This window comes from Urocampus carinirostris, chromosome 3 (assembly GCF_059441175.1).
Source record: "Urocampus carinirostris isolate Australia breed hairy pipefish chromosome 3, RoL_Ucar_1.0, whole genome shotgun sequence".
In the NCBI taxonomy this organism is placed as follows: domain Eukaryota; kingdom Metazoa; phylum Chordata; class Actinopteri; order Syngnathiformes; family Syngnathidae; genus Urocampus; species Urocampus carinirostris.
Window position 1 is genome coordinate 23439710 of NC_142351.1, and position 24359 is coordinate 23464068.

At 37.5% G+C, this 24359-nt stretch overlaps 1 protein-coding gene across 1 annotated transcript in view; it reads left to right on the forward strand.

The window, feature by feature from the left end:
• The window catches only part of slc6a6a (solute carrier family 6 member 6a), a 34269-nt gene extending 11855 nt beyond the window's left edge, over window positions 1–22414 (forward strand). The window contains exons 3-15 of the mRNA XM_088331157.1: window positions 849–1078; window positions 1145–1279; window positions 9840–10074; window positions 10150–10282; window positions 10510–10644; window positions 12777–12880; window positions 13020–13144; window positions 15394–15506; window positions 17163–17300; window positions 17637–17739; window positions 18680–18780; window positions 18877–19047; window positions 20896–22414. Coding sequence (XP_088187283.1) covers window positions 849–1078; window positions 1145–1279; window positions 9840–10074; window positions 10150–10282; window positions 10510–10644; window positions 12777–12880; window positions 13020–13144; window positions 15394–15506; window positions 17163–17300; window positions 17637–17739; window positions 18680–18780; window positions 18877–19047; window positions 20896–21054 — 1882 coding nt within the window. The 3' untranslated portion in view covers window positions 21055–22414. The remainder of the gene's footprint in view (window positions 1–848; window positions 1079–1144; window positions 1280–9839; window positions 10075–10149; window positions 10283–10509; window positions 10645–12776; window positions 12881–13019; window positions 13145–15393; window positions 15507–17162; window positions 17301–17636; window positions 17740–18679; window positions 18781–18876; window positions 19048–20895) is intronic.
• The last annotated feature ends 1945 nt before the right edge of the window (window positions 22415–24359 follow it).

The following is a 24359-nucleotide window of genomic DNA, read 5'->3' on the forward strand; positions in this document are numbered from 1 at the left end:
GGGGTCTCCAACTTTTTTCAAGCTGAGAACAACTTTTTGTTCCTTGCCAGCGCAAAGAGCATCCAGTTTGATTTGCATTTCTAGACTGACTTTTTATTCTGTTACTATGTTAATACAGTAGTTCAAGGTCTTCTCTGAAGTCAAGTCATGTGTATTGGTATAGCCCTTAGTCACAGAAATCTCAAAAGGACTGCACAGACATCCATTACATGTTAATTATATTTTGTCCATCAGAGCTATTTAAATATTCCAAATTGTCTGTCATCTTCCATTTATGCTTCTGCCTGGTTGTGCTGCTTTCAGATGTGTGTTTTAATATTTAGATAATAAACTAATCACATATCACCCATTAGTTGTTGGACCCATGGAATCGTAGCAGTGCCTGGCTCATAGTCTGTTCATTTGCGTACGACGCATAAATAATTCAGACTGCAGCAGAAGGCCTCAGTGTGAAATCCACGGCCTGCCTCTGTGTTATCATTATTAATAATTGGAATCAGGGTAAAATAGACTTAGTCAACTGGTAAAAAAAAAAATTTCACCCACCGGCACCACGTTGGAGACCCGTGCTCTAGACCTGCCATTTGACAATGCATTGATTCCTTTTTGATGCACCTAATGTGATAAGTCGGCTTGTCTCGATTTAAATCAGGCACCCAAACATTTCTCTAGTCTCAAATGACCTCCACGCCTCAGCTGCTGAGATTAGCAAGATTAGCACCGTGCCACTGAATATCATGTACCCACTGATTACACAGCATTCTGTAACGCAGTTAGGAGCCCATATTATCTCATTAATGCTCGGCAGCCTCGTCCCTCTTACATCTATTCTGTTCCTGTCCCTGCAGCATGGCCCAAAAAGAGAAGCTTCAATGCCTGAAGGACTTCCACAAAGACACGTTGAAACCCTCACCTGGGAAAAGCCCCGGCACGAGGCCCGAAGACGAGGCGGAAGGCAAGGCACCACAGAGGGAGAAGTGGGCCAGCAAGCTCGACTTTGTTTTGTCCGTAGCCGGGGGTTTCGTCGGATTAGGAAACGTCTGGCGATTTCCTTACCTTTGTTATAAGAACGGTGGAGGTAAGTTGGAGATGCGGCGATGAGAGCGTGGTGAGAAATGATCACAATCCCGTTTCCATACACCAGGTGCATTCCTCATCCCTTACTTCATCTTCCTGGTTGGTGGAGGCCTGCCTGTGTTCTTCCTGGAAGTGGCACTGGGCCAGTACACCTCTGAAGGAGGGATCACCTGCTGGAGCAAGATTTGCCCCATTTTCACCGGTCAGTCCAATCGCACTCTGCATCCACTGCTCAGCAAACAGTAAACGGGTTTGACATTGAAGAACTTTGCTAGTCTATATGACTCGTTCCCAGCCACTATGTTGTGGCGTGAGAGAACATCAGGTGTTAGTGGGAAAAGATCCAAGTTGTACTATGACTCCTCTCTTTCATTTCTGCACAATTCTCAATGGCTTCCTGGTGCAACATGGACTCAATAGGAGTTACATTTTCTTTCAAGAGTTTCAAGAGCTGCTTTTGCTTGCAGTGTAGGACAGTTTTTGCCACAGCTTAACATTTAATAAAAAGAACCAAGATTGGTTCCAATGAATCGTTATTATTCTGTAAATGATCTTGGGAACGTAGCTTTTGAGGGTTTACGTGCGTTTAATAACTCTTCCGAACCCTGAACACGATCAAAATTCTGATTATTGAGAAATGCAAAAACTTGAATCCATCATGGTTGTTTTAAGATAATTTGAGAAAATTTATGGATTTATTATTGTGGTTATTATTAATAATTTGTATTACTTTTTTTTATTAATGATTTTTAGCTTGTTTTGATAATACACTAAGAACAAATATGCTTTAAATTGACCCAAAATTGCAAATTTTTCTTATTTTGCGTTTTTTGAAAACGTTTAGTAAAATAAATAGAAATAAGTGTTTTTTTTACTTAAATAGAATTATATACATTCAGTTTAATTAAAAACTGATCCAAGTGTAAAATTAACTATTGTGTTAACTAAAAATGATCATTAAAAATGCGCAGATTATTCTGACTGTGAAAGGGGATTAGTTTGCTTATTTTACTACAATTTTGTTATTCTACTTTTTGTAGTGCAACCCTGGTCTCGCCCAAACTTACCCGAGTAGGGTTTTTTTTTTTTCCATTAATGGCAACTATTTTACATTCACATCAATACATAGTAATGTCAGTGGAATGGAATCATATTGTCCTATTATGGTGGATTGTCGAATGTTGACGCTAAAAAAATCAGGACTCAGGAAAATGCTCTTTGGAGCTCAGATCAACCTAAAGTTTGTTCTCCCCAGATATGTGACTATATTTTGTCACTCCCCCAATAAGAATTTTCCCCTTCAAAACAATTCCAAAAAAATATCATTGATCTATTTAATCAATTATCAATGAAAAAGAACTAAACGAGCATGCCTAAAAAGGTATCTGGTGATCACAGCACAAATGCTATGCAGGTCGTGTGTATACAATACATTGATGGGTTCTTGGTTGTCATGGAAACAGACAAGACAGGAAAAAAATAGAAGTTGCCTAGCGATGAGCTCTGCATGATCTGTAGCCACTGCACTGTTTTGTTATGAATTTCCAAAGACTATGACATGCTGTTTTGGTCACGTTCTGTTTGTGCCCATGTTGCAGAACACGTACACAATGCATTACATGCACAGTAGCGCCGTGTCCTCTCTACAGGTCCCCCCACCCTCCATAAAACCCGAGCCTCCATGTCTGAGTGATGCATATTCAGAAAAAAACAAAACAAGGTCGCATCTCTGAACATAGTTGCTGTCTTTCCATCAAAGAATATTTTTTCTTGCATCCTCACAATACAACCTCTAGCAAAAAGTATGGAACCACCAGTCTTGGGCAAGACCTCACTCAGACATTTTATTCTGGAGAAAAAAACTCTGATCACAAACATGAAACAACTGTAAGGTCATTCCAAATTGCAACATATTGGCATTCGGAAACACTAAAAGAAATCAAGAAAAAACATTGCAATGGTCAGTAAATGTTACTTTTATAGAGCAAGTGCAAGGAATTAAATATGGAATCACTCAATTCTAAGTAATAAAATATAGAATCAGTTGAAAATATGGACACGCCCAGTCAATTTCCTTTCCTCAATTGGGCACCTGGCTTAGACCAAGTCTGTTCTTTGTCAGCAGTTAAAAACGGTGTAGTTATCACACCTTGTAGGCCTTCTGGACTAAGTGGAATGGAAAGAATCATTGCTCCAACAAGAGAGATTCCTTTTAAGCCCCAAAACGGGATCTTCAAACTTCTTGAAGGTTAACTCTACTCGTATGGTTGCCAAAGATGTGGGCTGTTCAGTCAACTGTATCAAATATTGAAACAATTACAGATAGCATGGGAAGGTTATCAAAGTCAAGCGTACTGGTAGACCATGGAAGACATATAGGCGTGAAGCATACAACTTGTCCATATGTTTTGAAAACAGAAAAGGCACAACAAGACAAATGAAGATGAAATGGGAGGAAGTTGCAGTCAATGTATGTGAAAGAACTGTGCAAAATTGCCTAAAGGAAATGGGATTTTCATATAGAAAAGCTCAAAGGAAACCATCGTTTTCACTTAAACACAAAAGAACAAGACTGCAATGGGCTAAGGAGAGACAATTCTGGACTGTGGATGACAACAGTCCTTAATGATATGGGGCCGCATGTCATGCAAAGGCATGGGGAGAGGTCAAATCTGCAATAAAGGCACAAGTTTACATTGACATTTTGGAAAGCTTTCTTATTCCTTCAGTTGAAAAAAATGTTTGGGGCTGATGAACTCATTTTCCAAGAGGACATTGTATAATGCCACAGAGAAAAAACTGAAAGCATTCCTTGGAGGAAGACTCATCCAGTCTATGTCATTGCCTGAAAATAGCCCAGATCTCAATAGGTGGAAATTGAAAAAAAACTGTCCACAGTAAGGCTCCGACCTGCAAAGAGGTTCTAGCAACTCCAATAAAAGAGTTAGCACAAGATTGATGAAGAAAACTGTCATTCATCAAGTCTACTCCCCAGAGACTGCAAGCCATCATAAAAACCAAAGGTGGTGAAACTAAATACTAGGGATATGTTTCGATTGTTATTTCTTTGTCTGTTTTTCATGATTCCATGTTTTTTTCCTCAGAATTGAGTGATTCCATATTTATTTCCCTACACTTACCCCATAAAAGTAACATTTACTGACATTGCAATGTTTTTTCTTAATTTCCTTTTAGTGTTTCTGATATCCAATATGTTGAACTTTGGAATGACTTAACGATTGTTTCTTGTTTGTGATCAGTTTTTTCAACAGATTTGATTGTCTGAGTGAGGGCTTGCCCAAGACTGGTTATTCCATACTTTTTGCTAGGGATTGTATGTATCAGATCTGCTACATTAGCATCGTGAGGAATTTGCATACAATTAGTATATAAATACTATAGTGCGGCTAATGGGGAGAAGTGTACTGAGGTTCACAATGAATTTATCTATAAATAACGCAAAATCATCATAGACACTGACCCCGTTTATATGAATGGAGGACCCTAGTTGAGTTGCTCAACAACAGAGCGCATTGTTTACTCGGACGACCTTTTCAGGATCGCCAGAAGGACAATGGACAATGCGTCGGGAAATTTCAGCGAACATCAAGATCAAAAGCCTTACACAAACAAATTGGGAGAAAATATCTAGGCCCCTTCAGTCCTAATTTTGTGTTGTTTTGAACACGCTTTTCCCTTTTGGACTACATCAGTGATAAGATGAAAGAAACATTCTGACTGCTAAAAAGGCATTGATCTCAAAGAATTACTTGATGAGACTGTTGTGTATTTTCTAGTATCTTGTGATTAAAGCATCAATACCTAAAGTGTGGCTCAGGAACAAATTGTGGCCCATGGAATACTTTTCAGCATCCAGCGGCCTTAAAACAATTATATTTACATGCTGCGCAGGATTAGCATTTTTCTTCATAAAGTTTGTCATTTTCTTCCAAACCAAATCTATTGAAAGCCAGTTTTCGATTTCTCTTAAAAAGCAGAAAGAAAACTGAAGATAGAACATTCAGTTTGGTGTGCTAAATCAATGGGACGATGTGTTACCAAGTGGTAATAAAAAAACTTTGTTCATAAAAGAAAAACAATATTGCTTTATTTAAAAAAAAAAAAAAAAAGAAAAAAAAAGATACACAAGCTAATAGAAAGTTGAGGTGCCAGAACTTTACTAAAAGTAGCTCACCAGTGGTGGGTCATTGTGATTATCTTGGGGAAAAAATGGTTTTCTGAGTCTATTTAACCCTATTTTTAATAATTTACCTGGTAATAACACAGTAATAATATGATAACTTGTTATTTTAGAGGTTCAAATAAATTCCAGTTCATGCACTTTAAGGTCAAATAAAGTATTGATAAGTATTTTTTAAAAATTCTGAGAATAGAATTGAGAATCTATACATGTAATAATAAACAAATGTTTTTATGTGAATGTGTTCTCTAGCCACCTCCCACTTAGGGGGGGCATATGGCTCCAGTGTGTGTGTTATATAGATTCATCTGTTATTTGATTTATTTTACAGTAAATACAATAAAATGAATTCCAATTACCGTAAATTCCGGACTATAGAGCGCACCTGATTATAAACCGCACCCACCACATTTTAAGACGATAACCGCTTTTGTACTTATACAAGGCGAACCTGTATATAAGCCGCATGCGCCCACTTTAAAACATGTAACACAAACAGTACTTAAGGTTTGATGCAGACCTGAAGAGTCCGGGTACCCGTTGAAACTTATCCAAGGAAAAAAGTCTATATTGTCAAAGGTAAGGGTGGGAAAAATGTATATCCGCTATTGTCCGCCGCAACAACAGGTCTCACTCACCTTTACCCCACTTTCCGTCAGCCCACGTTTGCACCGCCCCTCTTTTTTAATTTGCTAAACATATCAGAATAAGTGTCTCAAATAAATACATTACAAAAATTTACAGGTGCAAATACATATTATACATCGGTTACACATATTCACAAAGAAAGACGGTACACCGAGAGAGTTTTCAAAGCTTTGATAATATTTCATAACTTTCATCCCAAACCGTGCCTGTGAAGGGTAGCAAAACGCTACTAGCAACACAGTAAACGGCTCTGTTAAAAAAATATACCGTACTTGTAGTAATCACGGTAAACCGTCCTCATCTTCCTCCTTATAACTGACGTCATCAAAGTCGTCTTCCCCAGTATGGGAAAGAGACTTTGTCATATGGACGTCGTCCCACGCTTCCTTATTCATTAACACGTGAGCAACACGCTCGCAAAGTAAAGTTTACGTGCTGTAGCTCTGTTTCCTTCTTTATCGGACTGCTTGATTGCTTTTAGCTTGAAAGCTGCGTCATGTGCCTTTCTTTTTGCAATTTGCATGGTGAGGATATTTCTTCGCTAATTTAATTTGTGCACAAGCTAAGAAGTTGCAGTCTTCCTCGGCGCATATATTCCACCGGTCTAAATCTTACCTTTTGTACTCGAGCGTTGCTGGCGGCTGTTAGAAAAATTACATAAATTGGCCGCATCACTGAATAAGCCGCAGGGTTGAACGTTTGGGGGGAAAAGTAGCGGCTTATAGTCCAGAATTTTTTTTTTTAAGTGAATGAACAAAAAAATGTGCAGTTTTTTTAGCCAGCTATCGGGTTATTCTTTTAGCTTTGTAGCTAGCTATCTGGTTACCTTTTAAGCTTTGTAGTTAGCTATCTTCCTATATTTTTAGCTTTTGACCGAGCTATTTAGCCATCTTTTAATTTTAGCTTCCTTTCTACCTTGCTGTATAGCCTTGTTTTTAGCTTTCTATCTGGCTATCAAGAAGAGTTTTACTCTTTTAGCTAGCTATTTATTTTATTATTTTTTGCTAGTTATCTAGCCCCCTTTAGTTTTTAACCTGTTTACCTTTCTGCTACATAACAATCTACCTTTTAAGCCATCTAGCAAGCCATCTAGCTAAGTTGCTATTTTAAAAAAATGCATATTTAAATGGGTGCCCTCTGTGCTAAGTGGTAACAAAAAGTACCTCTCAGCTTGAAAGAGTTTGAAGACCCCTGCTCGAAAATTATCAGCATGTATTCTACATAAGATGAGCCCCACTTAAAAGAAGCTAACCTAATAACAGTATCTGCCATTTTGTTGCTACATGTACTCAAAAACCTTACAAAGGCTGGACAAAAAAAGATTCAAACTGGTGCGTATTTGGCTCTATAGTTTGTATTCTTGCTTGTGATTTTCAGAACTGTTTTTTGGGCACGCTACACCATACAGTGGCCTTTAGTGGTCAAATAATACACAATGTCCCTCCAAGTATATAAAAAAAAATCCAAGTGGCTGTAAAACATTAAACACCTCTAGTAGAAACCAATAGTTAAATATTCTTCTGGAATGTTTTCTGGTCTTACATCCATTCGGAAATATGTCAGATAAGTGTTACTGTCCCAATGTTTAAACAAAATCGGTATAAACAAGCACCTCAGTTTGTCTTCATTCCACTGAAACACAAACATTGTGTCTGTAAATGTAAGACTGATAATCGCACACAGATATGTTCAAATGTGGAAACAGAATAGAACAGATGGATGCATTTGCGAACATGAAAATTCTGTTCCCAGAGTAAATGGCCTTTAACATGTACCGCAAAATAGCATCCTGCTTGAAGGTTCCATGTTTAATGAAACATTTTCACATGCTGCATATGTAATGGAATATAGATGTTCCCCTTTTACAATAGCTTGAATTAATGGAAGTGTGTGAAAGGTGTTGAAGTGCATAGTGTTAAATCCACAGCAAGTTACAACTCGGCAGCTGTTTGGATTTTTATGGTTGCCGCCGACTAAGTTAGCAGCAGTAGAAGAATCTTGCAGCCTAAGAGCCAAATTTCCCCTCAGGATGAGGCGGACGTTGGCGAGGGGGCTAAAATGGGAGGTCGTATCTGGCAGGTCGACATGACTAGTAATGGTAATGTAAGAAGGCGCTGTTCTTCCTGCACGGTTGTGGAAACGTTGCTAAGAGCTTTTGGGTGATTGGAAGACATCGAAACTGCAGTGGCTTGTGGTTGAATTATATTTTGTAGCAAAGTATCCCTAAACAACTGCTTTACAGTCAATCTTTGACATTGTGCACTGCACCCATCCCTTTTAAAGTATTATTTTTCTTGTTTTTATCTATTGTGTGTTTGTGTGTATATACATGCTTTCACTAATCTTAATTTATAATAAAACAGAACTGTATCTTTTATTTGCCATGTGTTTTTAAAACTTGTTTCCTAGTCAAATAAAACCCTAAATTGTGTATTTTTTTCTTATCATATATTTCAACCTGTTTTTTTGATTAAAACAAGAAAGAATACTCAAAGCCAGCCTTATAATATAACTAACACATGATGTGACAATTTCAAAGTGGAATCAGTTCTGTGATTTTGCAGTAATGCTACTTTTATTTTATTTTTTTAAATGTCGACTCTATTTCAGAATAACGTATTTCCATTTTGGACCATTTTTTTGGGGGGGGGTGAATTTTTTTGGGTAAACATTACATTCATGCAAAAACGATTTTAAGAATAATGGAGAGGAGACTTTTTACAATAGCAGAGGTGATATATTAAAGGCACTGTGTGTATTATTTTTATACTAGATCTTGCTGAATTGTTTACAGACGCTGCAAAACTAACGAATGAGACGATCGTTTGTAAGTTGAATTTGTTTGTAAGTTGCTTCATTGCTATATTTTGTATGTTTAAGGTTTATAGAAGTATGTTTAAGGCTTATGTAAGTAACCCGTATTGTTTTGTACTAAAATAATATGCTCTATAAACATAAATAAAGTTAAGTGCAACTTACTTTTGGAAGATGTGCTTCAAGAGGTGCTCCTCCGTGGTAAAAAGTGGCCCAAAAAAGTGTTCCGACCATTTATCAACCACATTAAGCTTTTTCATTCCACTTTAATTTCAAGAGAAACTGCTTGCCTCTTCCTTACACCAACCATATTGAATGTATGTACGAGATATAAAACAATAAAGTTCTGAGCGCCTGGATATTCAGTACTCGTAGCACTGTATGTTTACATACGAACTAGAAAGAGGAAGCGGATTTTTTTTTTTTACTTCCGTGTGGATGATGGTTGACCTTACAGCGCCACACGCTAGTAGCAGCGAAAAGCAGCACTACCGTACTTTCCTCGGAAAAAGATGCACACAATACAAAATCTAACTTGCAGCATTGTGCGGATATTTTTTGACATCCCGAAAAAAATATTTGTATCTGTTTTACGTAAGTCGAATGTTTGTAAGTAGGGGAGCGTCTGTAGTTCAGCCAAAAGCGAATGATAAAAGACAAAAGGAAGAATACTAACTACGGACACTCAGTGACCAAAAAGCTTTATTTTACTTGTTTTTTTGCCCACTCTTTTTGAGGTTATTGGGTACCAATAGCAGTAGGATGGCAGACAATGTCAACTCTATTTAGGCAAAGGATCATGTTATGTAAAATTCAGATTTTCCGAGCAATGAATATTTTGAAAATGCATGTTTATAAAAAGACTATGTATTTTCGCTCATCATTTAAAACAATATCGTTTTTTTCATGCTTTTTTTTTCCACCATTAGGAGTTGCAAACTGATGCACACTGGCCCTTTAAAAATACCCTTTTGAAGTAATTTCATGTCTCGGGCGGGTGCTTTTACCCCCATTTGTTTGACAGTGTTCAACAATTTGAGCATCAACTCTCTGATAAACATCCAATAAAATATTCATTTTCTCTATTTCTTGTTTGCAGGTATTGGCTATGCCTCGATAGTGATAGTCTCCCTGCTGAATATTTACTACATAGTCATCCTGGCCTGGGGACTCTATTACCTATTTCAGTGCTTTCAGCCTGAACTTCCTTGGGCCAAATGCAAGCAGCCTTGGAACACGGAACAATGCGTGGAGGACACGGTTCGGAAGAACAAGACTCTCTGGCTGGCGGCCAACATCACCAACTTTACCTCCCCTGTGACAGAATTCTGGGAGTGAGTGTTTTGTCTCTCACTTGACTTGAAGTTTTTTGAAATGTAAAAAATTAAGCAACAATATCCAACCTGCAGACGCAACGTCCTGAGCATCTCCTCTGGGATCGATGACATTGGTCCACTCAAGTGGGATCTCGCACTTTGTTTGTTAGCGGTGTGGGTTATCTGCTTCTTCTGCATTTGGAAGGGAGTCAAGTCCACCGGAAAAGTGAGTAAGGAGACCAAGGGAGGTGGTCTTTGATGATCATTGTTTATTTCAAAACTGGGCCATGATGAAGGGAAAGGAACCCTTCTAAAAGTTTTATGTTAAAATAATACATGATTGCAGTTCTTAGCGAATGTCTTTATCTTTTCCTGTATTCTGAAACCGTTGGAAAATACCATTATCATACCTTACGGTAAGCCAGTTAGTGCTGACACTTTTGTCATTTCTAGGTGGTGTACATAACAGCGACGTTCCCATTTGTGATGCTGATTGTGCTGCTGGTACGGGGAGTGACCCTGCCCGGGGCATCGGAAGGCATCAAGTTCTACCTTTACCCGGACCTAAGTCGCCTACGGGACCCAGAGGTGAGATTGAAAATAATCTCAAATGTTTTTTGTCTTTTTTTCCCTATCCGAAAACCGGATTTTACAATTCGATCAATAGGGTTGCCTATACAGAATATACATACCCATTGCTATCGACTGCTATGGCCGTACAACTGTACTTTTCTGTTAAATGGGCTTGCAGTGAAAGAGCAAAAATGTTGATCTACGAGTGCCCCGCGTCCCATTTGTGACAGTTTTTGGCATTTAGAATTTGGATTGTGTTGCTGGACAAAATATTAATTATTACCAACAACTTATCACCGATATACTGTTTACTTGCTACAACTAGTTTGTTTTCAACTCATTTTGTTCTTTATTGAACGTATTTGAAGTTGAGCTGAAAATTATTCAATCCCTGACCACCATGGTAAAAATTCACTGCTAGTCTATTTGAAGTGTATTTTGGACATTATTCGCTGTCATTGGCTCTTAATGTGTTTTAATTGCATTTATTCTGTTTTTTTCTTCAATAAAGTAAATTAATCTATCAAAATCTAAACTACATAATTCCTGATTTCTATGTGTGCGTGCGTGTTTCTTTTGTGATTTATAGGCTCCCAAAGGCCTGAACTTATTTTCGTGAAAATTTACAGTATTATACTTAAGGCCTCTGCTATTGTCTTTAGCTAGGTTTCATGTCAAGGCATCCCTCATAAATAATAACAAAATCGATAAATATCTGCTTTCCTCGGGTCTCTAATGTTGAGGTTTTTAGTTTTTCCTTGCTCTCTTACAGGTTTTAGATCAGGGGGATGGTGTTATAACAGTCTGTAGTTTGCAACACTGTGTATTGTGCAGCCCTCTGAGACTCCTTGTGATCAAGGGCTATACAAATAAACATGACTTGAATTGACTTCACTGTTGCGGCCAATTTAGCTACTGAAGCTCCCAGCCACTGACAACTCCAAGTAGCTAAATCCAATCTTCTATGGGTCCTTCAGCACCAGGGTATTTAACTTGTTTATGATATTGCAAAAATCGTCTGACTTTTGAAGGATTTTAGGCCTATTCAAATTGGTGATTGTAAAATTGAGTTATTATGTAGTTATATAGAATAAGTTTGTGTCTAACACTGGCAAAAGTGTCCTCATGTGTGAAAAGGAGAACTTGAGATTTTTTTCTTTTCAACTTTTTCATTCTTTTGCTCGAAAAACAATGTCTAAGTAATGAGATGTCAAACAGTGTATGCAACTATAGCAAATTGAACGTTTTCAAGTTGTAATTGTTAGTTTAAAAAAAAAGTTTGACAATGATTTATTGTTCATAAATGAGTCGTATTAGCCCTCTGGAAAATAAGAACATGAGCGTATTTGTGAAGAAAAGAATCAACATTTTTCAATCTCATGTTTTATTTGGGGCAGTACGGCGGCGCAGTGGTTAGCGCTTGTGCGGCACAGTTCATGGGAACCTGTCGTGGGTTCAAATCCAGCTCCAGACTTCCTGTGTGGAGTTTGTATGTTCTCCCCGTGCTTGCGTGGGTTTCCTCCGGGCACTCCGGTTTCCTCCCACGTTCCAAAAACATGCATTTCAGGTGAATTGGCCGGTCCAAATTGTCCATAGGTGTGAATGAGCGAATGAGTTGTCTGTCCTGTGTGCCCTGCGATTGGCTGGCAACCAGTTCAGGGTGTCCCCTGCCCACTGCCCGGAGATGGCTGGGATGGGCTCACGCCCCCCCGCGACCCTAATGAGGATAAGCGGTACGGCTAATGAGATGAGATGAGATGTTTTATTTGAGTTAATAATGAAAAGTGTTATTTTCCGACATGAGGTTCCTTTTTAGCGAAGGAGGGGGTCTACTTTTGTTTGGCGTCTCATATTACTTACAATCTAAGATTGACATGTATATTGATTGTTTCACATGATTTTGTCCTTAGTGTGCAGGAAAAATCTGGAATAATTTTAGTACATTATTTTTCTAACATTGTGTTTACTTTAAAAATAAAATATTTAAGAGAATATTGCAAAAATCTTTAAAATACCTAACCATTTGGGCCAAAACTTGAATTACTTTTGAAAATGAGTTAACATTGAGTCAAGGTCACGATGAGTTATTTGACTTAAATCCTTGAACGTGTAAGTGACCAAGAGCTTTCTCTTGTGCTGACTCCAAGGTGTGGATTGATGCGGGGACTCAGATTTTTTTCTCCTACGCCATTTGCCTGGGGGCCATGACGTCTCTGGGGAGCTACAACAAGTACAAATACAACTGCTACAGGTGAGAGGCAACTACTCGGGGAGCAAGGTTGGTCGCGGCAATGCGACCGCGACGCGTCAGACTGCTGCTTCGAAAGAAAATGGGAACTTCGGTTCCGTGTGTGTTCATTAACAACCTTCATGAAATATGTGTGACATAGGGACTGTTTGCTGCTGGGAGTCCTCAACAGCGGTACCAGCTTTGTGTCTGGCTTCGCAATATTTTCCGTCCTGGGCTTCATGGCACAAGAACAAGGGGTGGACATTGCCGATGTGGCAGAGTCAGGTACGAGGGTCCAAGGTGACGGCAGTAGTGATGGTGGGCGCTACTGCGAAACAGAAAAGACAATTGGAGATTTAGCCAAAATCAAACAAGGCCAAATTTACGCTGCTGAAATGTAGGGATATCGGCAATTGCACACTCCAGGTCAGGTGCCAGAGGATTGGGTCGAGAGCACGTTAACAAGCGAACCCTCGCAGCTTCCCTTTTGCTCGTAGGTGTTGTCGTGTGCCACATACGAGCACTTTGTGTCCTGTCGTAGCTCTGAGAGTCAACTCAGAAGATTAAGCTTCGCATGCACTCGTTGGCCTCATACTCCCCACTGCCATTGATGTTTCTCCTTCTCTTCCCTAGTTCTGTTAACAAGCTGTGAATCGCCAGAGGTGGATGACTTGCTTTCTTTTTGGGATTAATTTCCCTTCATATATTAATCGACAAATGCTTTGAGTGCAAATCATCGTCTTTGAGCATGCTTGCAACTGGAGTTAATTGACTCTTGCTTGGCTTCGACACCAATGAGTCTCTTTGACCCCCAAAGATGTAATCATGGCTGTGTGATTTTGATGTCTTGTGTGTATTTGCACTTGTTTATTTTGTGACATAGCAGATATTATGTTGATAACACTGGGAAAAAAAAATCAAGTGGTCACTCGTGATGTTGCTACGCCATGTCAACATATCCTCAATTAATCATCAAGAAACAACTAAATAATTAATCAAGACTATTACTGCCCAAAAAGACCCCGTAAAGTGAAAATAAATGTTCTGTAATATTACACATCATATAGGAGAATGCTGCTACCAACTGTGGTGTTGAAGTGGTTACAAAAATAGCCAAACATGTCAATAAAATGAACAGTCAAACGTCTAAAGAAAATAGTTGATACTGAAATGTATAAGCACAGTCGGTAAAAGGAGTCATTGATTTATTATGTTGTTTAAGGATTCTTGATATAAAGGGTTTTTCTAGACATTTTCTCCTATGACAATCGCACTATAGTACAGGCCATTCAAAGTTATGTTCCTGGTGGCCTGGTGGTTAATTCAGATTCAGATCTACTTTATTGTCATTCTAGTACACGTGTATACAGAACGAAATGTCGATACATCTGACCCGCGCAGTTTCCTTGAATGTACAGATATAAATAAAATGTTGTATTGAGTTGGAGTATTGAGTACTAATAATATACTAAATAATTATGGCTATGTATAGTATTTTACAGTAGCGCAAATAGTGCAAGAGGAGCAGCTAACCAGATGTGCAAAAAAGGGCAGTCAGGTAAACAAGTCAGGTAAACAGTAACAATAACACTGTAACAATAACGCTGTAAGTACAATAGTGCAGAGAAACAGATGTGCAAGGAGTGGCTAGCTAAATTTGTCGTCTTACCATTGCTATCTGGTTTGATTGCTGTTGCGATGTGATTTATTGACTGATCAAAAATGGCACAAATGTGTTAACACATTTCAAATTGCCTCATGGCAGAGGGCACTAGTGTGTGTGATGATAATGGTGAGGAAATAATATCTTTTTATTACAGTTGTCATTATACGAATTTATATAAATGGAGGAAAAATGTTCCCACTCCTTACTTAGACAATACTCAGTATCTCATTCTAATAGGACAAACTGTTTAAGTTAACTGTAAATGAATTATAGAAGCCAGTTTTGACAAAACACACTTACTATTGAGTTCCGTTGAATGATCGGGGCTTGCCTGTGGACTGAATGAGTAGCAGCATACCACATTTTTGGTTCAATCACACGCACCTAATCTGTTCATATGAAATGTAAGATTATCACGGTTTTTGGGTAGTATTTTAGGATTTGGGTGCGCCTTCCTGTGATTTAAGAGTGTTTTACGGCCAAAGTGCAGGTGACCAGGTGCACTGTTCGATCAATTGAGATTCTTCTACAAATAGTCTGGTTCAATGAGGTCTACATAATGTTTTTGCTTGAGATTGTATCTGATTTCTTATCTTTATTGCTGTCCTGCAATAAACATATATAGAGCACAAGAACATCTGTTGCAGTTTCTTTGATAATTCCGCAGACATAACAGCCCCCCCTTCATTGGACAAGTGATACGTTGTTTAGATTAGGTCTCACTTCCTCTAGATTACAGGGAGTGTGTTTAGCCTCACTAGCTCAGTCTTTTTATGATGTTTATGTCGTCCTATGTTAAATTCAAGCACAAGTTATTGACATCTTCCTTTACCACCTCTCCCCCCCCCTTTCCCCAATCTGTTTCCAGGTCCTGGCTTGGCCTTCATCGCCTACCCTAAAGCAGTATCTATGATGCCACTGCCAACTTTCTGGGCCATTCTCTTCTTTATCATGCTGCTGCTACTTGGTCTGGATAGTCAGGTATGACATGACAGATACCTGAGTGACAAAATGAAAAGTCAAGGTCTCTTTTTGACATGAGTGTTTCCAAACACTTTGAAAAAAAAGACTGTGATAAATCATGTTATGAGCTTAATTGTCTACCATTGTAACGAAAATATTTACCAGTACTTGGAACGTTTTACTTGTTTTAAAATGTTAAGTTGTATTAAATTTGTATTTATTTATTTATATTTTTTCCTCAATTTTCTTATATCTTTGTATTTAATAATAAATAATTTCAAATATTTTTCCTATCTACCTTTTTTGTCTGCTTAAGCACATGAAAAATTCCAACTATCAAGAAAGGAAACATACCCTGTCAATCAGAACGCATGTTCGTTGTACGAAAGCAATATTCTAGCTTGAATAATGCATAAGAAATCAAACCAAGTTAACTCATTTATAACTGAAAATTGTTACTACACAATTGGGGTTATACAATTCCAAAAAGCTGAGGTTGACAGTCCACACCAGGGGGTCTCCAACGTGGTGCCCCCTTGGAACAGCGGAGTTGCCCGTGTGACATATAATCCAATCGGACTTAAAGGCGCATGGAAATTAAAACTGCTGTCAGTGCTAAAATGGCAAAAAAAATATAAACTGTTGTTATTGCGCAAAATTCAGTCAGAATACATAACTGATCACCATTGAATGCACAGGAATCAAACCCAGATCACGGCATAAATTGTGCGGGATCCCATTCACTAGACTTCTAGGGATACAGACGACACATGGTAAGGTATTAGGTCTCATCTCATCATCACATTTTTAGTCATGGTGCCAAAATGTTGATTTTATAATTGGGCCGGGCCACGAGAACATTCAGACATTAAACCGTTTTGTGGTACAGCCGACATGCAAAGTCATTACAAAGTGCAAGTGATTCTGAAATGATAACTGATAAGGGCATTGTGGGATGTAATTTGGTCGTTCTGAACTGAAGAGAATGGCAGTGTATATATATATATATACATATATATATATATGGTCATCCTGAAATATATAAACGCATGGGTGCACGTACTAAAAAAGTTTGTCAATTAGAATGCTTCGTTTAAGCTGAGAAAAAAGTGAAACAATAATTTCTCTATCATCTGTCACTAAAAATGGTGTAATATGAGATAAGACCTAATTCATTTTAACGTGTTGTCTGTATTCTTAGTGGCATATGGAATGGGATCCGTTGCACTCCATACTGTGATCTGTGTTTCCGTTGCATTCAAAGTTATGTTCCTGGTGGCCTGGTGGTTAAATTTGTCCTCTTGACATTGCTATCTGGTTTGATTGCTGTTGCAATGTGATTTATTGACTGATCAAAAATGGCACAAATATGTTAACACATTTCAAATTTCATCTGTATATATGGTGCACCGGACTATAAGGCGTACGTTCAAATTTCTGGCCAATTTGTGGTTTTGGGTTCCCCTTAGTCTGGAAACACGGCACCCTGAAACAGAATTAAAAGTTCTTTTTTTTTTTTTTTTTTTTTTGTCTTCTCATAAATCCCTAAAAGGCTGTCGGTGCTTATTTTTTTTGCCTGTTCTGTAATTCAATTCTAATATTAAATTGCAAACTGTCGCTTGACCGTTCACGGATAACATTATTCTAGTCTGTCTATATTTTCTGTTTTTGCAGTTTGTTGAAGTGGAAGGACAGATCACATCCATTGTGGATCTGTATCCAGCCCTCCTCAGGAAGGGTTACCGGCGTGAGATCTTCATTGCCATCATGTGCTTCATGAGTTACCTACTGGGACTTGCCATGGTAACCAAGGTAAGTCATCACTTTTTGCCTGCGGTCAGCCTTTTTAGAGAAACAAAAAAGGTTTCAGAATTATGTCACTTGACTTTCCCTTGGCCTTTAAGTCAAGATCCAAATATGGAGAAATGAGTGTTCATCTTATTAGCGGTAGTTCACCTGCACTTGAATGAGATGGCGGCACCTGTTGAACATTTTTCATCCTGCTGGCCTGACGCCGACATTCTCCCGCTTTACATTAAAGATCCTTGGCAACCCCCGGGTTTAATGTTGTCTTCCATCTCTGCAACTGTCTTCAATTGCAGCCTCTCACATCGGTGCAGGGATTGATGCCACTCTTTTTCTTCCCAGGGAGGCATGTACGTGTTCCAACTCTTTGACTACTATGCAGCCAGCGGTGTGTGCCTTTTGTGGGTTGCGTTTTTTGAATGCATTGCCGTGGCCTGGGTTTATGGTAAGTTGACGCGACTGATTAGCTTTTTGGTGAACTCTTTGTCAAAGTAATGATCCTGAAAAACACAAATGAACTCCCGAAAACAAAAGTGTTCACACCATTTTGATAGTTTAGGGCGGTCATTAGGTTGTGTTGTTTTTCCCTTTTATATCATGTTACGACAAAAGGTTTCTTAGTCTTAACTGACATACATTAACTGCCTACATCCATAGCAATGAAACAAAAATAAAATCTACGGTGTATTGCATCAAGGAGTGGAGAAAAAGCACAGAAGAACCATTCTTAGAACCCATTGAACTCCAGTTTTTATGCCGGTTAGCGGAATAATGCTGTCCAAAGTTTCATAGCCATGGTCTGTGTGGCTAAAGGCCAACTTCTCAGAGCTGACATCTTGTTGTTATCCTTTGAACATTTCCACTCATTTAATCAAAAGCCTAAGCTTATTTGTCAAAAATGCATTTTGGTCAACTTAAGTCTATGAATGAATGGCAAGCAGACCTACATACAGTACAAACCATTAAAGTGTAGGAGTGTGTTATTGACAATAGCTGACGAAAAGGATATGTGTATTAGGTGGTAATATTAGTTATTGTGCATATGATTCCATGACCAAGCTGTATTCTATTCTAATATTTTTATTTCCTGAGGTTTTACTTTGGCAATATTTTGTGTCATTCAACCACTAATTTGTCTTTTTTAAAATACGCACATGTAGGGGGTGGTTTGTATGTGTGTTTTATCAAAATTATTGTGGGGAAAAAATGACCTAGAGAACTAATCTCAACTGGGTGGTGGTTGTCAAGCTATATGAATGTTACAAGATACGATGTTTTCACATACTGATAAGAGCTTGTAAAGCCAAAAGCAATTTCAACACAAGTATATATCTTGGAGGTCATACTTCAATAATAAGCGGCTTCTTTCTATCAATGTTTTGCAGGAGTTGATAATTTCTATGATGGAGTTGAGGATATGATTGGCTACAGACCAAACCCGTGGATGAAATGGAGCTGGACCATCATCACGCCAGTTCTCTGCATGGTAGTACATTCACTTTAGTAAATTGTAGCAATTTACTATTATTTAGTGAATGTTGATACATTTTGATAACGGGACTCTTGTATTTGTCCTCCTCAGGGCTGTTTTGTCTTCTCACTGGTCAAATACAAGCCTTTGACCTACAATAAAGTCTACGCATACCCTGACTGGGCCATCGGCCTGGGTTGGTGCTTGGCTTTGGCCTCAATGACCTGCATCCCAATGGTGATGGTCATCAAAATCTTGCAGTCCGAGGGACCCCTTATTGAAGTGAGTACACAAAAGAGGAACGTGAGCGTGTAACGCCTCTTTGCAAATAAAGCCGGAAATAACATTTTAGGTATATGGCGGAGGTTGATATCGTAGATGGCACCAGTATATTTTTAGTGTGTTGCAGATTAGGTATGATTCCAGTGACATGCAGTGAGGTTCGTGTTTCGTGGGGTAGAGTCAATTTAGAAAATAATCAACTTACGTCTTATTATTGGATTGGCAGAGCAAGAAAGCAATATATAAACTAACACGGAAACGGTTGTTTTTATTGCCTAACCTTAACTTTATAAATTAAGTCAACGAGCTTCTCCTTTTGAATATATAGGTAATCCTCATTTATGAGAAAAAGTTCATGCAATGAGAAAAAAAATACTGGATGTTTAAACTTGATTCATTTTGTTGATACTATCACTAGTTCTATTGTTTTGGGAAGAGGTTTTTACCCATATCAGAATCTTCGGTCTCACTAGTGCCCTCTGCCATGAGGCAAGAGAATTACGTGCTTCACTATGCATCTGCAGCTATTTTTCTAAACGAAACTAACAAAAACTAGAACAAACCAAACATTAAAAGAAAACAAATTAAACAAGAAATGTATAGTAATAATGTATTAATTTGGGCGTTTTTGAGTTTAACTAGCCTTTTTTCCGGTGTAATTAGGTCAGACAAAAGCTTCACTGGCTGTTCATCAAACTGAAGTTTTTGTTATTTAGTTGGAAAAACAATTTCGATTCAAAAATATATATATATTGAAGGAAGCTAATAATGAGGCCATTTCCCACTTTATGCTCAACTAAGCTTATCTTTGGTTGCCATGTTCCAACTACCTCCTTGATTTCGCTGTTCCACCACAAATACAGAATGGTTCTATTACAGAGTTAAAAATTACACATGAATGAAATGTTTATCCAAATGCTTACGAATGGTTTAGTGCAGGGGTTTGCAGACTTTTTGAGTCACTGGTTGCATTGGGTTTGAAAATCTAGCGATGAGGCCAGGGCGGAAATAAAGATTCAGTTGATTTGTTTTTGTTTTTTGTATCAATACAGTCTCTATCTGTTAATTTGGCAATGCATGAGGCAAAAATATACATTTTATCTTCTAATGTGTATTTACAAATACATATACATTCATACATTAATATGATGTGTATGCATAAATATATTTAATAAAATTTGGATTTGAAATGGTCAGAATCAAAGCAAAATATAATATTGAGCTCCAGTTTTAGGCACTCAATTTGATGGTATGCGTTGAAAACCTCGAAATGCAATAGGGCTAGGTCAGAATTTTATTTTTAAGGTAAAAAAGATAAATAATAAGCAATGCAATACATTTTGGAGGTGATGCAAGTAAGAGAAAGGGACACTGAGGACAAGAGCAGCAACAGTTTCTTTTTTAGTAGTACTTTACTATGAAAAAAATCTTACATTTATACTGATTAAAATGCCTGACGGGCCATATGTGGCCCCCTAGGCCATAGTTTGCCCACCCCTGGTCTGGAGCCAACAGCTGTTGTTTCAATGTGTTGAATAGGTTTCCTCTAAATATGTTGGCTTATTCTCACATTCACTCATGCTAATTAGAGACTCTAGGTGTGATTCGATGCGATCGGTGACAATACCACGATAACAAACATGTGCCCCAAGGGAGTATGTATATGTTTAAGTCCTGTGTTATTGTACTGCTGTTTGTGTGCAAATAGTTTGTTTCATTTAGTTAAAGATTAATGTTGTTTTTTGCTGCAGTGTGTAATTAAAAGGCAACAATAATGACGAATAGTAAATGGTCTCCATTTATATAGCGCTTTTCAAATAATCACCTTTCCTGTCTTGTCCCACGCAGCGTATCAAAGCGGTTGCGGCCCCAGCCAAATCAGGCGTGAGCTCCCGGCCCAAAGAGTACATGCCCACCAAAAGCAGCGAGCTGACGCAACCCCTGGACCCCAACGGGAATAACGGCTCCATCAAGCCCCCCCACACCATTGTAGAAACAACCATGTGAGCGCTCTCCGTGAGAGGAACAACATTGATGTGCTTTCCATGTTCTTATCGTATTTGCTAATGTCGGTAGCGTCGCTTATTCACCTTAGAGATTCTGTGCTTTGATATCTATGAAGAGAATTCTATATCCTTGTCATTTTTTTTTGTTTTGTTTTTACTTTTTACCATATCAATTGTTATTGTTGCCCTAGTTGGCACTGATGATAGGCAGTTTGGTATTTTTAACATAAAACATGATGCACTGTTTACCATATTCAGAATTTGTTTGTTTCTGGCGAAAAGCAAAAATGAAACGATCACTTCTTAAACTCAACCAACTTAAAAGTAAACCATGTGTGAACACCTGAGATGACTACGACCGTTTTGTTACTGAGCTTTTTTGTCACGTTCATCAAATAGATCTCTTCTCGGGGTGATCCTTCATCTTTTAGGTGACATGTGTATGTATGTGTGTATATATATATATATATATATATGTGTATATATATATATATATATATATGTGTATGTGTATGTATGTATGTATATACACACACAATACATGCAGCTTTTACACGTCTCATATTAAAGGCCTTGGTCAAGTCCATTTATAAGTACGTTGACATGAATCTCCCTCATCGTAATAACAACAATAAGAATATAAACAAATAAGGTCATTTTTGAGTATTTGTTCACTGCTTTTGTGACTGCTAAGGCCAGTCCCAGTGCATTTTTCTTTAAACCTCTTTGCACTTTATTTTTGTTTTTAATTGTTGTTGGTGTACTTTTTATTGCTGCTGAAACTAGTTGCGCTAGAACTACACATTTCAGAAGCTAATATTTTACCGTACGTTGTCCAGTTTTATCAATTTTGATAAATCAAGGTGATTACGACGTGCAGTAATGAATATTGATATAGCTGGATTCATACATAAATTGTTATAATTATGTAAGTAGAAGTGTTTTTTTTCTCCAAAACAGCTTGACGGCTCTATTGTGCTCATTTCAACACCAGAGTCTTTTCTTAATTCTGGTTCTTAGTCCACTGTTTCATAGTACTAAAATTGTTTTTCGAATCACATTTGCCTTTTGGAACAATTTTGTACTTATACAAACAACATGACCGATTACTTCATCCATAACCCGGAAGTGTTTTAATTGCATTGTGAACAATTTGATGTAGGAATAGCAACTTGTTAAAGTTCAATGTTATGAATTACTCAAAGCGCAAAATTGTATGTGAAGCAAAAAAAAAGCAGATTCACCGCAGCTTCTTCCACTAAAAATCAAAATGTACCAAAGTGTTTGTATCTCACAATTGTCTCTGTTAGATGCAGATTGCATCATTTCCACATACTTACAAATAAAAACTGTTTATTGGACATGCTCCAGTTGATCATTCTTTTATGCATTTCCCACCTTTCAATACTTTAACTGCAAGCACTTACTAAAATGTTATAACTGCAAATTTTGTTAAAATAAACGTTTTAAGGAATATATCAAATAAAGAAAATGCATGCTGCAAAAACTTAGGTTTTCCTTGTTTTAATTTCTTATTTTTGCTTTAGTTTTAACCTTTTTATAATTTGAGAAAATATTGAATTGAGAATTTTATATTTACTCAAACCTTTATGCAGAATATAATGTGCAAAGTTGTCCGATCAGGCCGATCATTTTTGCTCATTTTGATTTAGTTTTACTAAATGAATTATTTTATTTTATAGAAAATTAATATTTTTTCAAAGATTAGTTTTTCATTTTACGATTTTTTTTTTTTTACTATCTGCCAAACAAAAATAATTTTGCTAATTTTTAGGACTATTTTTCTTATTTTTTTTGAGAACTACCAGTCAGTAAAAAATATGAAAATAAATTATGGCAGGGCATTTATTTGAACTTGTCATCATCCAATCTTGCAAGTGCATGGTGAAAAGGCATGTCAACTGCTTTATTAGAAAAGTGTTCATATCTTTGTCAAAGTTCCTTAAGATTCGAAATACATTGTCGTAATTCAATGTTTCCTGACTACGTGCCATGACACTTTGTTCAATTCAATATACAAATTTCTTCCCCTTGTTATGTTGAAAAAAACAAGTTGAAGTACTGTATTTAAAAAAAAAAAAAAAAGAGTTCTGCCGGCAGATAGTTTTGCTGATTTTAAGTGTAATTTTATTTTACAAGGGAAACTTGTTAGAAACGTCAAACTAGACGGCGCTAAAAATTCAAATAAAATAATTCTTTTCAAAGCATTTTGATAACTTTAAAAATTTAAACCGAAGCACTGTCCATCACTATTCCTGCAGGTTCTGTTCCTCTTTTTTTTTTTTTCAAAATAGAAAAGGGTACTTTGGTTCAGAACAAGATCGGGAAAATATTTTCGTCATTGTTGAATTACACATGGACCTGAGTAGGTTACCTTAAATGTCACTTTAACTGCTTAAAGTTCTTCTCTCATTATAGGTACTATGTAATCTTTACGGGAACCTTGTTTTTTATTTCCCATGCCACTCACAACGCCCTTCACACTCCTTGTTGTAGCTTGTTAACGCTTGACCTAATAAGTCAAGTATATGACCCGCTATAAAACTAACACATCCATCAGGCAGGAACTGAAAGGATTGAGACAGACGCATACGGCTGCACGCACACAAACACAACCGCCCCTTATTCCGGAACAACACGGCCTATAAATGATCTTTGATCACATGCGTTCTGATGTAAACACTCCATGTTTGATTAGAGCATTGTCCAGTCAGAGCGAAACTTCATGAACTTTGTTTCTGAGTCTATTTTAGGTCAAAGCAAAAATACGTCTGACACAACACGTACATGATACGATTTTCACCAGTGGTAAATAAAATAACAGGTATTAAATGTGCAATGAAACCTTGAAATGCAATGAAACTTTCTGGATGAAAGCAATAAAATATCAAGCTTTTTAAACTTTTTCACTCACTATATTCAGGTACAATTCACTTTTGTCTAACTTTTTTAATTAATTCCAGTGACGTGCAGTCAGAAGCAGGTAAGGCTGTGCCTCAACTCAATGAAGTATAAAATAAAAACTATATTAAGTCGTTATTAATTCAGTGTTAGTTCTTTTCGATTTAATTTCACACCTTTTGGATTTTTTTCTCAAAACTCTTGAATTTTCACACTACATTATTAATACCAATACAAATAGTATGTAACATAACTGCTGAATGAAGATGCAGAATAAGGCGCACAATTCTCTTGCCTCATGGCAGAGGGCGATAGTGACACCAAGGTTTCTCATTTGGAACACACCTCAGAATAAGTCAAGGTATTAGCAGGCTAACATCGAGT